Consider the following 18,168-nt stretch of genomic DNA (forward strand, 5'->3'; position numbering starts at 1 on the left):
TCCAGGTCACGACAAAGCCGCTTCTGGCGAACCAGAGCAGCACACGGAAACGCCGTTTACCTTCCTGCTTGGAGCGGTACCTATTTATCTACTTGCACTTTGACGTGCTTTTGAACTGCTAGGTTAGCAGGAGCTGGGACAGAGCAACGGGATTCGAACCGCCAACCTTCTGATCAGCAAGCCCTAGGCTCTGGTTTAACCCACAGTGCCACCTGTGTCCGCCCGTCGCAGTAGTACCTATTAATTTACTTGCACTGGTATGCTTTCAAGCTGCTAAGTTGGCAGAAGCTGGGACAGAGCAACAGGACCCCCCCCCCGTCACACGGATTCGAACCACCGACCTTCCGATCAGCAAGCCCAAGAGGCTCAGTGGTTTAGACCACAGCGCCACCCACTTCCCTGCAGTTATATACTAGTTCATGCCCACAAGTAATTTCTTGAAATGCTGTGCCAAATAACCCACCCAGTTATGAGAATCTCCGGCTATATGTTATGTATTCCAGTCCCCTTGAATTAGAGAGGTTGTATGTCAGTTTTGAAATATTTTTTACTTTAGTGTTCTTTATTTGTTTTCCTGCCATAAATAAGTCCTGCACCAATCTGGGGTATCTTGACAAATTGATTTGAGCTGTTCACTCAGAAAAGGGAAAGATGCAGACCTTAAACATACAAAACTATTTTAGATTTCCAGAGACATCTTCATTATACTGTGTTTTACTTGTGAAAAATATCTAAAGACTTAGAGGTTTTTAAACCACTGCTCCCCCGGACCCACCCCCTGGCGCAGGTAAAGAAGAAAAGGTTGCTTACTTACCTGAAAAAGTGTAACAATTAGGGTAAAGATAATCACAAGCAGACTTTTTTTTATTAAAAATTAAAATAAAAATGCCTGTCTTTTGAAGCCCAAGCTCAATATCCTTGAAAGCACGGTGTTCGAAGGCTGAGGTTTCATTCTCTCAAGCTTCAATGGAGTTAGAAAGGGGAATTGTTCTAAGCAGCGCAACACACAGAGGTCATTGTTTTGAGTGATTTCTCACAGGAGGGAAGGGAAGAACAAAGTATGTTTGAGCAACTTCACCTCATTAAATCAGCTCAGCAAGTTGCTGGATAATGGACAGTGGATGGTGGTTTTGATGTCTGTCCACATTGAGTCCCTACTAGCACTGCTGCCCGTGATTGTCATTCATGGTGAGTTGTACTGGAGAGAGCAACTAGGAATGGGTCACAATGAGATAAAATTAAAGCAATTCACTTTCCTGTGGGCAGGAAGGAGTGGTGGACATAATATGCCGACTATGAATCACAGAGCGAGACAGACAGACGGATGGATGGATAGATGGACAGACAGACAGAATAGTGGGAGAGAATAGTGAGACAAATTCAGGTCATAAATAGTTGGGGTTTTATAGTGTGATCAGGGCTGTTGCTCAGCTGAAGAAATCCATGTTCATTAATTATAGTAGCAGACTAATTGACTTGATTTGCATACAGTTGTATATAAGTAAAAGCAGTAGTTTGGAAACAGGGAAAAAAAGAAAGAATAGTGAACATTTTAGGTTAATATTCAACTAAAGGGAAAGCGTTAAAATTAAGGGCATGGTGGTTTTATTTAGAAAATGCAAGGGCACCAGCATATCTAGCTAGTTTGTTAGAAATTAAATGGTTTATATCTGTAGTATCCAAATGTCCACCCCCTGACCACTTGAAAATTGCTGAGGGTCTTAGGCAGACCACTTAATGATTTTTTCCCCTGCCTGTTGCAGCAATTGTAATGCGCTGTGCTGCATCCTGTATGATTTTTAATTGTGTTTTCATTGCTTCTTGGTAACCCCAGGGTTACAGGAGTTAGTTATTCTAATTTTATTTCACCAGAATGAGAGACGGCAGTGCATTGGCACTGAAGTTCAGTAGTTTGTAGCATTTTTATACAGACTGCTGTTATTTTTAATAGCACATCAGAGTTCAGTCATATTATTATATTATGTGCACCCCAATCTCTGAACAGTAAGAGATTTCAGGGTTTGGTTTCCTTGGAATATAGGTGACTGAAAACAGTGGCGTCTTTGGGACATGTAGTTTTATTTACACACACGCAACACTAACACCCCAACATATCTTGCTCTGGGGTGAAGGGATCCATAGCAGGGTGTCCTGGTGCCAAAACCGCATGAACCTAGACAAGACTGGTCCCTGACCTATTGTCCTACATTCAGGGTGACATCAGCTCAAGCAGATGAGGAGAAAGACCTGTTCCATTCTTCTTCTGTGCACCTATACTTGGTCATCTTTCTAGACAGAGATACAATGGCTAGGGCCATTAGCATAGCTCCCAAGTTCCGGCCTGAGAAATAAGGGACTGGACCGGAAGTAGCAGACCGGAAGTAGCGCTGTCGCCATTTTGGAACTGGGCGGAGCATGCTCAGAAGCTACTTTTGATGCTGCTCTGCCCTGTTCCAAAATGGCCACCGCACCAGAAGTCACGCTGCAGCCATTTTGGAACTGGGCAAAGCAGCATCAAAAGTTGCTTCTGAGCATGCTCCGCCCAGTTCCAAAATGGCCGCCGCGCCAGAATAAACCAGGGGAAAACAAAAAAATATGTTTTTTCGGCTGGGGACAGCTGGAAAAACGGGGGTTTCCCAGGGAATACGGGAGACTTGGCAGCTATGGCCATTAGCTTAATAAAGAGACTGACTGGATCACTTCAGGAGTTCCTCTTACTTAAAGAATTCTGTCTTAAAGATATCAATCCACATACTTGGAGGGGATCCAGACTATCCCACCAATCCTATAACAACATTTCAGCTTCTAGGATCAAGCTCTGCTTCTGCCTCCCATTGCCACCGACCTATTGAAAAACAAGCTATTTTGGCAACATGGTGGTACAGTGGAACCTTGGTTCTCGAACCTCTCCATTGATGAACGTTTCGGAAACCGAACGCTGAAAGCCCGGAAGTAACTGCTTCGGTTTTCAAACGATTTTCGGAAGCCGAACATGCTACGCGGCTTCCATTTTGAGTTTTCCTATTGAATTGAGGCTTCTGCTTTCAGTTTTTGGTTTTCAAAGGTTTTGGAAATCTAACAGTCTTCCGGAACAGATTATGTTCGAAAACCAAGGTTCCACTGTACAGCTGTAAGAGCATCACACTAGCAACAAAACCAGGTAACTGATCTTTCTGGTATCTCTTTCAAATTTCAATTGTTGACTGAATGAAAGCAACAGAATATTACCTATGCACATGTATGTTCACTAACTAGGAACACTACAAAACATAGTTGTTTTATTATTATTTATATACTACCCTATACCCAGAGGTCTCAGGGCGGTTCACAGAACAAAATCAAAATATAAAACCACAAAATATATAATCAAAATATAAACAACAACCCAAAAACCCAAAACATTCTCCTACCCAGTAAAGTGTGATGGAGTGTGGTGGAGTCTCCTTCTTTGGAGGTCTTTAAGCGGAGGCTTGACAGCCATCTGCAGGGCCATCTTAAGTGCCCCTGGCGCCGTGGAGCGACGGATCCCTCCAGCGCTCCCACGCCCCGTTTCCCAGCATGGTGGGCGGGTGGGTGCAGTGCGGCCGCCATATGTGCGGCGGCGCGGCGGGCGGGCAGGCACAGCGCAGTTGTCGAACCGGCGGGCCGGGCGGGCGCAGCTCGCGGCGCCCTCCTGGCGGGCCGGCGCCGTGGCCCCCTGCGCCACCGGGGGTCTACCTAGAGCCGGCCCTGGCCACCTGTCAGGAACGCCTTGATGGTGTTTCCTGCTTGGCAGGGGGGTGGACTGGATGGCCCTTGTGGTCTCTTCCAACTCTATTATTCTATGAAAATAGGAAGATTCGCATGGCAAGAAAGCACTGGCACACCCACGCCGAACATTTAAAGTGCATGGCTTCCCCCCCCCCAAATAATGGGAACTGTAGTTTACCCATATAGAGCTACACTTTCTAGCACTCTTAGCAAACTACAGTTCCCATTATTCTTGGAGTAGATTCATGTGCTTTAAATGTGTCTTAAATGTATGGGGTTCATGTGACCTGGGCACAGGTTTCCCACACTACCGTAATGGGAAATAGATCATACCTACACACAGTCAGGGGTGACCAAAAGCGAAGGAAAACTGAGCCACTGTGCCTTAAATACAGTAAAGGGGATTTACTGCATGCAACATTTCTGACCTTTACAACGAATGGGGAGCCTGTGGTATTCCAGATGTTATTGAATGACCATTGGCCATGCTAAGTGGGGATGATGGGAGATTACTGTTGTTGTTGTTGTTGTTGTTGTTGTTGTTGTTGTTGTTGTTGTCCGAAATCGTCTGGAGAGTCACAGAGATTTCTCATCTTGTAAGCATGGCAAATGGCAGCTTCTGAATTTCCTCTTCTGCATAATTATTAGAGTCACAAGACCTCATCCTTCTTTGTTTCTAGCCATCCTACATTTAAGCCTTGCTAAATGTACTGTAATAACGTGTTTCCTTCGTACGTTTTCATGGCCTCAAGGGCTTTCAAGCGACTTAATGTGAATCCACAAATTAAAACAAGTTCTTAACCAGGGTTTTATTAAAAATATTTTCCCCAAAAAATGTATTGTCTCATGAAAATATGATTACTTCCCACTTTATTATCTCTCCTTTTCCTATGCTGGAGATGTTTTAAAGCATTCCCCCCCCCTCACTATTTATTTTTCTCCCTTTTGCTCAGTTTTCTTCTTGTTTTAACGGTGATTCCAACAGAGGATGGTGATTTCTAGCCAATCACTGCTGTACGATTGTTCAGTTTTAATAAGTGTGATCAATACCATCAGCTTTCCCCTTTAAATGCTAATGAATGCTTTAAGAGAGCAGATGTGGACACACAGTAGAGTGTAGATTAAAATTAGGCACAGAATTAAATTGCTTACAAACAGCAAAGGAATCCATTTGGACATTCTTAATAACCAACTGCAGCAAGCTGGTGAAGCCTCAGGACCGCTGCTAAAAAACAAAACAAAAAACAAACCCAACCCTCACAGATTCAGTATCAAAATATGCAAAACATTCATAATTATACATGTTTTGATGCAATTGTATATGGAACTCCTAGGAACCTATTTTTCATGGCACCTGTTAACTTGGCTTGGCAGGTTCCAAGGAGAGAGAGGTCTGAGAGGAAGAGCAGCGAACCCAGAAGAATTAAGTGTATTAGCCTGGCCTCTTCTAATGGGGTGACGAAGGACATGGATACCTCTGGTATACAGCTGTTCCTTCCACCAGCCCTGCCCCAGCAAGTCCAGAGAGAACAACCCTGCTTTCAAGAATGTTTTAACAGTGGAAAATGAATTTCCGGTCGCGACAGTAGAATGGGCTGGCAGATTTGTCTGTAGCGCTTCAGAATACATAAACGGCATTCATAATCTGAAAAATGTGAAGCGAAAGAGCTGAGCTAGAATGTTTTGGGTCAACGTCCCCCGCACTAAGCCTTACACATTTTTATTTTAAATGTGGGGAAAACATTCAAAACTTGTATCCCCTTAGGTAGTTTGAAATGACATAGTTCAGCTGTTTGTAAGGTGGGAAAAGTGGCTAGCTGGAAGAATGGTCTAACGAAGGATGCCAACTGGACTCTAAATAAGAAATGATGCGGTTACAGTATGTGGGGAAATGATGATGACTGTATGCTTGGAACCGGAGCAGGAAACCTGATTTTAAGAAGTTGTATTAAATTAAATTAATTTTGTTTGATTTGTAATAATTTGGAAAAATAATAAAAATAATTTGAAATGGCATAGTTCACTCTACCAATTTGGGATTCTTCTCTTATTTTGCTTCATGTATAGGCTAGCACTGGGTACACACTAGCTGATTTGTAGCACACAAAAATGTAGCTTTCCTCAATCCATAAGCATTTGTGCTCATTCCCAACACACTGCTTCCAATCTAGATTGGTTTTAGAACCCATCATACATATTTGAAAACTCTCCCCTTGGTTAGGTAATCCACACCTTTCCCTCCCTTCACCTGCCCCAGGTGAATGAAGAAGGAAGTGATTACGATCCTGGTATAAACCATCTGCATTGTCATTGGGCGGATGTAGGTACAGCCACTCCATTGGCTTTCACTGTGAGCCAACACAGAATCCATCAGCAACGAGCTTTTATTTTTGGAAGAACAAGTTCCTCAAGAAGCACTTTTCAGGGGCAAAAAAATAAACAACGGGTTTAGAGCGTGGGGGCTACATTGGAAAAACAAGGACAGTGGTACCACGGCTTGGCTCCCAAACAAATCGGCTCCTGAACACCACAAACCCAGAATAAGTGTTCTGGTTTGCGAACGTTTTTCAGAAACCGAACGTCCGACGCAACTCCCACGAGTTCCAATTGAGTGCAAGAAGTTCCTGCAGCCAAGCAGAAGCCGTGCCTTGGTTTTTGAGCTGTTTCAGGAGTTGAACGGACTTCCAGAAACGGATTAAGTTCAAGAACCAAGGTACCACTGTACTCGCACTGAGGGTAGAACAAAATGCCGTGTGTACGCAGCCTCTAGGCCTCCATTTCCCTAACTTTTCAAATAAAAGTTTAGCCACATGATAAAGCTGCTTTCATGGGATGCTGACCATGCAGAATCCCAAAGTCCGCCCCTCTCCTGTAACAATCCCAAAAGGTAGGTTAGTGGCTTGAAGTGTTGGCTAAACCTTTGCTTTTCGCCTTGCCCTCTAAGTAGCAGCCATCTGTGACAGAAAGCAGCTATCTTTGGCAACCCCTGCAGAGTATGTGCAACCCATTGCCATACATTGCCTTAACAAGGCTGTGCATGCTCAGTGGGAGAAGCAGGGAGCAGGCCCACTGCAGGCACTTAGCTCATTAGCTCAGAAAAGTTGTCTCCTATTTGTAAAGCCCTAAACCCTTAAGGACAAGGTCAGAACAGAGGTTTCCCTTAAAGTTTTAAAGCAACTTACAGATTTCCACAGCGCTGCAAATTCCTTGTTCTGCTGACATTTTCTATCTTATAAAGGGCTGCAAGTTTTTAGTTGATTACTGCCAATCTGAGAGAACCGCTGTGGGGCTGAGGTGACCCAGAAGTAGAGGCCGTTTCCATTCCAGCCAGGAAGACAAAACCCTAAAGACAAAACTTTAGAAGGATGGAGCTCTGTTTTAGTAATCTGATGACACTTAATGTAAAACTATATCATCTATGCAACATTTATGTACTGCCGTTTGACGTGGGATAGTTTTATGCAGATAGTTCAGAGACCTCTGCAGACTAAAGGATGTTAAGAATCATACAAAATAAATACTTAAAATAGTTATACATGTGTGAATCTGTGCTGTGTGATTGAGAATTCTTGAATAAATGGAAGCAAGTCATTTCTGAAAACGTGGGCTCTGTGTTTTCCCCTCTTCTGATTCTGGGTTGCATTTATGGCCAGTAGGGCACACTATCTTACTGAGAGCTAGGAAGGTTTTGTATTCTTTTAAAAATCTTCTAGTGTATTGCAAGGAGGGGGGGAACAGATCTGGGTAATAAGGAGTAACTGCTCCACATATACATACCACGTCAAAATCAAAAGATTTGAAAACAAACCCTCAAGCCATTTCCTTTTCATAACGGACCGATGCGGTTGAATATGCTAAGCTTTGTTTTCTGTTTATACAGAGTTTGAAATGTCATTGCCAAAGCCAACAAGAAACATTGTCCAAGCCAAAGCATGTTTACTCAGACAAAAGTAACATTTAATGCAGTGGGACTTACTTTTGTGTTCAGGGCCACAGCCTTAGAAGACAAACCCCTCCCCAAAGGTACCTCAGTAGAGTTACAGCATGTATTAACAGTAGTTTACAAGGCTGGGTACAATTAAAATGCAATTAATAAAAAATATTTGCCATATGTTAATAAATAAGTCACACCAAAAAAATAAAAAAATAAAAGCGATCAAGGCTATTTTTTCCTCTTTTTTTTGCTCTTCTCTGCAGAATATACAGTACTAAATTATTTCATGATCGTAAGAATTAGTCCAAAGGAAATATGTGGGGACTGCATCTTTAAATGGAGGACTGGGGTTCCCCCATCACCAGAGAGGAGCCCAGGGGTGCCTGGGTAGGGTGCAGGGAGCAGATCGGGAGAAACAAACTCAACAGGACAGGATATTGTAATGAGAGCTGCATAAGTAAGGAAAGGATAACCTTCCCAGTCACATTTTTTTCAGCCATTGTTACAGGTGGAAGGCAGTTGTGTTTTGTAGACCTATCCCCACAGGATCAGACTGAAACTATGGTGATTACTTAATTTAACACTTGTGGGAGTATTAAGTTAAAATCATGAGCCCCCAACTGGAAGCAAAGAGAACTTGCAGCATGTGAATATTCACCATGCAGACAATAGCATCATATTCACCAGGCTGCGGTGAGTAGAAACCCCATTTGATCTCTACGAGAGGTAGTGTATTCATGTTCAATAGTGCTAGTCTCACATTCATTGTCAGGTGAATCTTTAAAAACACACACACCCCACTTTTCTCTGTAGAAACCAAATGTCCAAACGAATAAAATAAAACCTATTTCTCAAAAAACATCAATGGACTTTCTTCTGGCCGGTTCCAGTTCCTTTTGACTTCTCTTCTCTTTGTTTGCCAACAATATGCCGATGAGACTTTTTCGAATAATCAACTTTTGTCCATCCACCTTCACCAACTTTGCTTCCCTCTTCCTCTTCTATTTTGGGTTTGCTTTCCGTTTTCAAGGGCATCCCTGGTATCAACTTGGGCTGCTGCGGGTAATGAGGAGACTTCCTGTCATGTGACCTCGATGAGTGTTGACTGTACGTTGGCTGGGAATGCCTGCGGAATTTCTCTGGGTTCCTAGCAGCCACCTGAGCACCTCCTGAACTCCTTGCAAAGCGCCTCCCGCTTCCTGACACACTACGAGAGTCGCCACTGTGGTAGCTGTGCCTGCTTTTAGCTTTGGACCTGTCTCTTTCCGAAGGGCTATCCGAAGCTGCACTGGAGGTGCTGCTTCCCATTGAGTTCAAATGCAGCGATGATAAATACGGCGTCGGAGACGAGCCTCTCGACTGACTCAGAGAAGTGATCTGATAGGTTACAGGAACCTGGGTCCGCCTCACAGCGGCAGCGTAGGTGCCTTGGTTCTGAAGGTACGGCAAAAAACCATTAGGGCTGTGAGGGCGAGAACGCTGGAGAGAAGGGCTGCTGGTCACTCGGCGCAGTTTCAGCGCATTCATCCATTGGGCATCAATACCTGGAAGAAAAACAGAGGGCATCAATTTTGAATTCTAGGTTTTTGCTTCGGAGGAAGCACCAAAAGTAAGGGCTGTCCATGACTTCGCAGAGTTGGCACTGTCTTGTAATCTGTGGGCTGTCTGGCCATGTCACAGTCTGACCGGCAGGACAGTTCGTTTGCAGGTCACAAAGAGAAAGAGAGAGATGTTTAGCTCACTTGCAGTTAGTTTCTTTATTAAGGGAAGCAAAACAAAGAATTTACAGAGATTTCTAATGGGTAAAACTGTCTAAATGAATACGTTGTTTGGACTGGCTTGCAGCCCCTCCTTAGCACTCCCTAGCAATCGGTATCAGGCCCCTCTCTCTGTGATTGTTTGTTACAGTGACCTACATGGGACTCCCTGTGTGTCTGCCTGGCTTGCTGTTCGGCGACAGGCAACAGACACCTCGTTCTAGGAGTAGAAGGGGGAGGCAGGCTGTCACTAGAGAAGCTGTCAGAGGGCAGGGTCTTTCCCCTCTCTATCATCGCTGCCTCTGCCTACATCCAAACGAGGAACCTCATCCTCCCGTCCTGTGCTGGGGAACCTGTCTGCTCCCATCTCTTCGCTATCCCTCAAGCCCCCTGCTTCCAGCACTTCCCAGCTTGTCCACGCCTGTGTCCACCACCAATCGCCAGGTTCGAAATCCTCTTCCTCTGCATCTTCCCTGTGGAGCTCTTGGTTGGGCAGATTCCACCACTCTTCCTCATCCAGCTACTCCCTGACAGGCCATCAATCAGCCCTTTTCTTATAGCGGGGCTGCCAATGTGCTTGGGGAGCTGTTAGCCCTTTTCCTTCCAAGGAGATTGCAGTCACTGGATAATGTCGACGCATGTGTTGAGAACACTCTTAGGAAGTTGGTTCTTCTGGTAGGATTCAGCATTCAAAGACATGACCTCCACTGCTCAAACAATTCTAATTGTTTATAACTGTGCAATGCCCGACTATGCAACCCTTGAATTAGGCAGATCCTCCTATATATAAATTAGTAGATACAGCCGTACACTAAAACACACGACTAAACAGGACACACTTATTTTTTTAAAGCTCTTTGGCCTTTATTCATTGACTTGACAGACTTCTAGCTGTTCGTACTATCTGCGGTTAAGCTTTTGTCCATTGAAATAAGCTACAAAGTTGGTATGTCAGGAAAGCTCTGATCTAACGGATGCTGGAAAACAACTGCAAAGCTCTTAGTAAGTGTGAATATGAGACACATTTCTCTGAGAAAACGGCATTTTAGAGAGATGCCTTCCTTTTTTGCTGGGTGAATGAGATGAGGTAAATGTCCTTCCTTCAACACTCTGCATCATTAAACTTACTGGAATTTAAACTTACTGGAATTGGATCTGCTCCGAGGGTTGCCTTCTGAGTTTGGGAGCGAAGTCTGTATTTTAAGCTGTATTGACTTCACCTCATCTTGAAGCTTCACTTTACTCCATTCCACTGGCTGGATATGTCTGGTGGATTTCGGAGTTCTGACATCGCTCTGTTCAACAAGATATTCAGAAGCAAAAAAAATTAAAGAGCCTCAACACAGTCATGCAGTGTTTGTCCAGACACTGAACTTAGGATTGTGACATTGAGGATACCATGAATCCTCATGCTGAGTTTGTTTAATATCCTCTTTTAGTTTGGCCGCAAAGAATTTTTTTCAGTTGTGCAACCAATCTGGCGGCAAATTATGCTTTCTCGTCCCCACCCCCCACCCCCGCCCAAAATAGTGTACTGAACAAGGGCAAGATTTTAATGGCTGCCTTTTAACAGAACCGTTTAGTAATTATGAGATCATGTAGTGCTGCAAGTAAATAATCTTTTCTGCCAGAAGAGGTAGGCACTAAGGAGGTATTGTTGCCGAGGTTCCCTTATGGTAGCTTGCCTATAGTGGCTAGCTCTTTAATCCTGCTGTCAGGCTCTGAGACCTGTGAGGAGCTACAGTCTGAAAGGAACCTAGGGTTATTCTTCCTGTTAATAGAAAGCTACTGTTCTTCACTTCTGAGGCAGGCGAGGTCCAGAATTTTCCTATATCGCTCTCTCACTGCTTGAATGCATGCCACAGGACAGAGCTGAAATTTCAATTATTAGCCTCAGTGTGAAATATCCCATTGGTCTTTATGAAACACTTTTTTTTTGCAAGTATCCAAAAATCTACTCATACAAAGGCTAATTTCCATCCTATTATACATAGCTAAATTGCTTCTAGATTTTATTTTATGTTTTCCCTCTTGCCCTTTCCCTTCTCCTGTTGTTCCTCTGCTCTGCTAATTAGCGTTTTGTCAAAAAGGTAAGAAAGATTGTCTGTTCAACAAACACCACCTACACCGACCATTACTCAAAAGGAAGAAGAAGAAAAAGGTATATATATATATTTACACTTAAGGGAGCCAGCTATCCCAGCTAGGAGTCTGGGTGTGATTTCTGAAGATGGCATTCAAATTTGTATGAGAAGTTGTTTAAAATTAATTACAGTATTTGGCGTTGACTACAGTGGGCAAGAAAGTTAAGGCATGTCAACTCCTTATTCTGAAACCCTACTGGCAGAAGTAGTGCGTTGGCTCCCCCCCCCCCAACAACAACAACACTTACTTCATAAGTAACTAAACATTCCACAGTCTGATCGTCTTCTATTCCCACAATCCATTTCTCCATTACAAATGGTGGCTGCAAAATAAAAATATATGAAAGAAACGTTTTTGTTTTCTGCCTCCTTGTGCGAATCAACTTCTATGCATCCATCCCCTGTCCTTCAGAAAGAGTGAAAACAAGCAAACACAGAAACCGTGTCAAATGACTAAATAAATACGAAAGTACAAATCTTAGCACACAATGTCTTGTTTGGCCTGCATGTCTTCTGTGATTTATTTTCATGTTTAGGCATTTCATTTTTTGTCACGCTTTTATTGTTTTCTATGCAACCAACTGACAAATTCACTTCATACTGTATACTCATTGCTGGTTAGAAGTTTAGTCATAGGCCCTTGAAAATAAGTTTACAGTAATACCTCTGCAGACATCCGCCTCGTCTAGCGTCCATTCCAGCAAACGTCAGCGGCAAACCCAGAAGTACTGGAATGGGTTACTTCCGGTTTGCCGCTCGTGTGTGCGCAGACGCAGTGCTTTGCCCTGTGTCCTTTTCGGCTAGTGGCCGGGGCTCCGGAACGGATCCCGGTTGCAAAACAAGGTATGACTGTACCAGGCTTCAGAAAACCCGCTTGGACTACTGCAATGCGCTCTACGTGGGGGTACCTTTGAAGGTAACACGGAAACTACAATTAATCAAGAATGCGGCAGCTAGACTGGTGACTGAGAGCGGCCGCCGAGACCATATAACACTGGTCCTGAAAGACCTACATTGGCTCCCAGTACGTTTCCAAGCACAATTCAAAGTGTTGGTGCTGACTTTAGAGCCCTAAACAGCCTCAGCCCAGTCTACCTGAAGGAGCGTCTCCACCCCCATCGTTCAACCCAGACACTGAGGTCCAGCTCCAAGGGCCTTCTGTCAATTCCCTCACTGTGAGAATTGAGGTTACAGGGAACTAGGCAGAGGGCCTTTTCGGTAGTGGCGCCCGCCCTGTGGAACACCCTGCCATCAAATGTCAAGGAAATAAACAACTACCTGACTTTTGGAAGACATCTGAAGGCAGCCCTGTTTAGGGAAGCTCTTAATGTTTGATGTTTGATGTTTTATCATATTTTTAATATTCTGTTGGGAGCCACCCAGAGTGGCAGGGGAAACCCAGCCGGATGGGTGGGGTATAAATAAATAATCTATTATTATTATTATTATTATTATTATTATTATTATTATTATTAAACGGCCTCGGTCCAGTATACCTGAAGGAGCGTCTCCTCCCCCATCGTTCTGCCCGGACACTGAGGTCCAGCGCCGAGGGCCTTCTGGCAGTTCCCTCGCTACAAGAAGCCAAGTTACAGGGAACCAGGCAGAGGGCCTTCTCGGTAGTGGCACCCACCCTGTGGAATGGCCTCCCACCAGAGGTCAAAGAGAATAAGAATTACCAGACCTTTAGAAGGCATCTCAAGGCAGCCCTGTTTAGGGAAGCTTTTAATGTTTGATGGATTTCTGTATTTTAATATTTTGTTGGAAGCCGCCCAGAGTGGCTGGGGGAACCCGGCCAGATGGGCGGGGTATAAATAATAAATTATTATTATTTATTATTATTATTACTATTACTATTATGAATGAGCTCTAATACAAAGGCTTGGGGTCCAGACTTGCTCAAGCAGAAGGCCACTTGTGCAGCTGGGCTTTTCCCCACCCCTCCTGTTACTGCAGACCCCTTCTCCTGACAGGCTACATCTTACACCCTTTTCAGAATACCCAACAGGATTTCAAGGAATGATCACAACAACCTTTCTCAACCTAGTGCCTTCCAGAGGTTTTGGGTTACAGCTCACATCAGCCCCAGCTAGCACAGCCAACAGTCAGGGATGATGGGAGTTGTAGTCAAACATATCAACAGGGCACGAGGTTGAGGAAGGCTGGAAGAGAACATACTCAATAGCAGGTTGAGTCTAGGGCAGGCATCCCCAAACTTCGGCCCTCCAGATGTTTTGGACTACAATTCCCATCATCCCTGACCACTAGTCCTGTTAGCTAGGGATCATGGGAGTTGTAGGCCAAAACATCTGGAGGGCCGCAGTTTGGGGATACACTTAGGGTGGAATTGCCATTCTTCAATCACTCCCTGTTTTTATGGGACATCCATAGAATTCCATAAACCACTCAATTGTCACCCTGTATTTTCCTGCAGTTCTTCTGTCTTTGAACAAAACAAATAAAATTTAAAGATAACACCCTTTCCTAATCATTTTTCCCCTGAAGAAGCATTTTAGCATTAGTTTAAAGATTGGGTTTAAAAAACAAACAGGCTGATAATACCGGTATGAAAGGAACATACAGGAAAAACAGTGCAATTGTGTGGAAAACCAGTTCTTTGTAGTTCCCAGTGGAAAAGCCATTATTATTAGCGCTAGGAATCCCCTGTTCAGAAGCAGTTTTCCTAGAATTGCACATTTCTACCATGAATCTGCTGTGGGTTTTTTTTCTTCATAAAATGGAAGGAGGCTTGCCAAACCTCATAAATCCTGGTGATTATAGGCCTGGTTCAAGACACCTTCCCACTGAATATGCCTGTTTTATTTCCCCATTTTAATAACATAAATTGCTGCCAAAGGGCAACACTTTATTTTTCCAGCGCACCTTGATGAACACTCTTCTCATTTAGAACTTGTCTGTACATTGTCTGATGTATGATTTACCTTGTTACGGAACCAAGAAATCGCACACTTTAATTGTAATATCTTAAGCGTGCCATCGCTTTCCTATTACCATGACTGAAAAGGTAATGTTAACAGAAAGGAGAAAAAAAATCTATTGTGATACAAATGTGGGAAGGGGTGGGGGGTCTTTAAAAGCTGCCTGCAGAATGAGTTTCCATAGGCACAAAAGTCTGCCGCTGTGGTATTTTAATACCTTTGTTCGAGATCTAGGCAATCATGAAAGCTTCAAGCCCGTAAACAGAACCTTACCTTTGTCATCTTTAAAATCTCTGTGTCAGGTAAGTTAGTGTTAAATGTCACATCTTTTATGTAAGTTATTGCGATCTCATCCCCATCCATTTCCATGTACATCTTCCATTTACAGTCCTGGCACGGAAAGAAAATACAGAATATCAAAACTGGACACTGGGGCAATTGTGACGCTTTGTTGTCTCCAAGCAAAAAACAAAACAAAACCCAATAAATTAATCGATTTTCTATTATCTTAGGAACTGAAGCATCCAAACTCCATTTTAATGTGAAATAACCCTTACTTGTCATCAAGAGGGGTTCTTAAATGGGTTTGGGGATGCGCCTTATCCCCAAACAACACCAGAAGGTTTAATCTGAAATTCCTACCACAGGATAAAAAGACAACCTGCTTTTCAGCAATTTAAAATTTAAACAGTTTGCCTTTCCCACAGCAGTGCAAAGGGCCGCAGCGAAATCTTTTAAATAAACTTCATCCTTCCGAATATGCTTCGTCTCTATATGTACATATAGCTTTAGCTGGCTCACAGCTCAAGTATTCTGCATCAGCAAGGAAGAAAATGTGATGGCATGCAGGAAACAAACAAGTGTCCAGAGATCAAAACTTAAGGACTTTTGTTCCACATATATGACAGCCTTTCTCAGCCTGGTGTCCTCCAGCTGTTTCTCAGTTCCCATCAGGTTCTGCCACAACAGGTATGCCCGTACAGCACACAGGCGGCAATTATTCACACAATTAATATTTCACCATTTATCAAGTTTGTGTGAATAAGACAACTACTTACAAAGTGCCATGAAAACTTATAAGCTATCTGAAAGGATCAGAGAAGCCATTTGAGCTACGCACATTCAACAGGTGGCCTGTTATTTTGGGAGCAAGTGCTAAGGACTGTTTTAATAAGCAGTCTAGGAAAATTCATAGATTAACAGCAAATGGCCCTAAAACAAGGAATTTCAAATTATTTTCCATTTCTCATTAAGTCTTCCATTTCCCAGGAAGGCATCATAGAGTGATTAACAACAAAAACAGCAAAATCAAGAATTAAAAGAATTTCAAATCCGGCAGAGATAAAAAAATCTTCCCTTCCTTCCTCTTGGCTGTTCAGGGCAACATACATTGGCCGTTCCACATTTTATCCCTATCACACAAGGATGAGGTGAATGGCTCAGCCACCCAAGGTGTTTCACCAATAGCCTATCCTGTGTTCATTCACATTTTACAGAGAAGTCAGACAAGTAATTGTAGTCCACTGTTTTCTACGTTGATACATCGTGTTTTTAAAGAATGATTAATAAAGAAGAAAAAGAGGGGGGGGGAACCAGGGAGTTGCCACACCAGCAATCTAATGTGGCCAAGGCCTTTGTGCCTTTCATTACATCTGCATCATTCAGGCTTTGGGGGGGCTTCTGTGCCTTTAATTACATTTTATTGCCTGTTTTCTGCTGATGGTGGAAATAGGTATTAATGACGACTCAGTTAGGACTGACATTGGGGCAATTAGTGTCTTCAGCATTACTCCTTCAGCTGTGATCAACAGGAAGCAATGAAATGAAAAGAAGAAGGAAAGAGGAACCTTTTAATCAACATTAGGAAGGACTTGCGAGAAAACATTACAGAAGGGTCTTGGCCACTGGGAAGGCCATTGATATAGCACTGTATTAAAAGCTGTGGGTAACAAATGTTTTAAACCTGCTTCCAGCTAATTATAGAAAAGCAACCCCTTGGCATCACTAAAGGGTTCTAGCATGGATTCGAACCTAAATGTCCTTAGTCCAAGCATCCCCAAACTGCGGCCCTCCAGATGTTTTGGCCTACAACTCCCATGATCCCTAGCTAACAGGGCCAGTGGTCGGGGAAGATGGGAATTGTAGTCCAAAACATCTGGAGGGCCGAAATTTGGGGATGCCTGCCTTAGTCCAAGTCCTACAACCACCACACCAAACCTGCTCTTTTTGTGCACGGTACAGCAAAGAAAAACAGGACATGGAGAATAATTCTTTACTATATATACTTAACAAATGCTTAAACGGCAATCAAAAGACATTCCACGTGATTTAACAGCAAAGGCCGTGTTTTGTATCGAATCCCTGTAAAATGTTGTTATTCCTAAGTCCATGCAGTTGACATAAATATAAAATATTTGGGCTCTTATTCATTATTGTGTTTTCATACTATTTTTTAATAATAAAAAAAATCAGTTCCAGCAAAACTTTAAGCATTCTTTCTGTATGGGAATAACCCATATTAACTTGTATCACTGTAGTCATGATAATTAGGCATAGCTGCCAGAAAATGATCCCAGCTACTTCATGACTCTCCAGGGGCCTCGCTGCTGTATCTGCCGTCAAAAAGGGCTTTCGACTCTGGTTAGCATTGACCCGTTACTTCTTAAGGAGTCAGCCCAAGGACAAATATTTAGGGGAATCTGAAATCAAGCTGCATTGCTGCCAGCATATGACAGAGCAGTACCATTTTGGAAGTTTAATATAAGATTACATAATTAACTATATTCAATTTAGACTTGGTTATTATACGTGTTCATTTTTTAGTCCATTGCTTTCCATTTTTTATCTTGCGCGCTCTGAAAACCTGCATGTGAGCTCAAATATATATATATTTTCCCCCTGTACGGTATCTCCACATCAACCCACAAGCTTCAATACATCTTGAACCGAAAAGCGGCAGGCTATGGCTACTTGACCCCCAATGGTTTCATGTCACAGGATGGTCTACTTTACGGTGGCAAAAATACAGAAATTCAGATACATATAAAATACTGTAACTTGACTTTGCTCCGCAGGAGATGAATAAGAGGCAATGGTACAGCGACCATAGTTAATTTTACTGTGCTGGGAAATGGCAGTATCGCTACAAAGAGCTTGGAGCAGAAAGAATGTAAACGTTTTGCAAAGGTGTTTTTGATAATTTGGAAAATGGAAAAGAAGTGCTCAGCAGAGTCATTGAATTTGTGGAATTTTTTTTTTAATCCTTCCAGTAGCACCTTAGAGACCAACTAAGTTTATTGTTGGTATGAGCTTTCGTGTGTATGCACACTTCTTCAGATACGAAAGCTCATACCAATGTTTCGACTACGGCAGACCAACACAGCTACCTACCTGTAAATTGAATATGTGATAAGATTAAAAACCAAACAAAATCTAAGACCTGAAATAATTAGAGGTCCTCTGTTAAGTTGTAGTTATAGCCCCAGGTACAACCTGAAATATGGGAGTAGCATAGCCTCAGTTGCCAGTGCCCAGGGCAGGCATGCATGCGCTGGGTGGGGAGCTCCAGCCCAGTCCTTGCCGCCGACGGAGCAACCCCACCACCACCAGAGCAAAGTAGGACCATGCTGAGCCACCTGCCCCCC

At 43.2% G+C, this 18,168-nt stretch overlaps 1 protein-coding gene across 5 annotated transcripts in view; it reads right to left on the reverse strand.

Moving 5' to 3' along the window:
- The window catches only part of MAP3K20 (mitogen-activated protein kinase kinase kinase 20), a 342,609-nt gene that overhangs the window by 226,592 nt on the left and 97,849 nt on the right, over positions 1-18,168 (reverse strand). For 3 of the 5 annotated variants that reach the window (XM_035135169.2, XM_060281103.1, XM_035135177.2), the window contains exons 17-20: positions 14,798-14,914; positions 11,834-11,908; positions 10,586-10,736; positions 5,007-9,228 (exon numbers count right to left, since the gene is read on the reverse strand). In XM_035135169.2, the coding sequence (XP_034991060.2) occupies positions 8,546-9,228; positions 10,586-10,736; positions 11,834-11,908; positions 14,798-14,914 (1,026 nt within the window). In that variant the 3' untranslated portion in view covers positions 5,007-8,545. Of the gene's footprint in view, positions 1-3,937; positions 4,976-5,006; positions 9,229-10,585; positions 10,737-11,833; positions 11,909-14,797; positions 14,915-18,168 lie in introns of those variants that run through there. The other 2 variants (XR_009558437.1, XR_009558438.1) reach the window with 2 other exon arrangements.

Source organism: Zootoca vivipara, chromosome 1 (assembly GCF_963506605.1).
Source record: "Zootoca vivipara chromosome 1, rZooViv1.1, whole genome shotgun sequence".
In the NCBI taxonomy this organism is placed as follows: domain Eukaryota; kingdom Metazoa; phylum Chordata; class Lepidosauria; order Squamata; family Lacertidae; genus Zootoca; species Zootoca vivipara.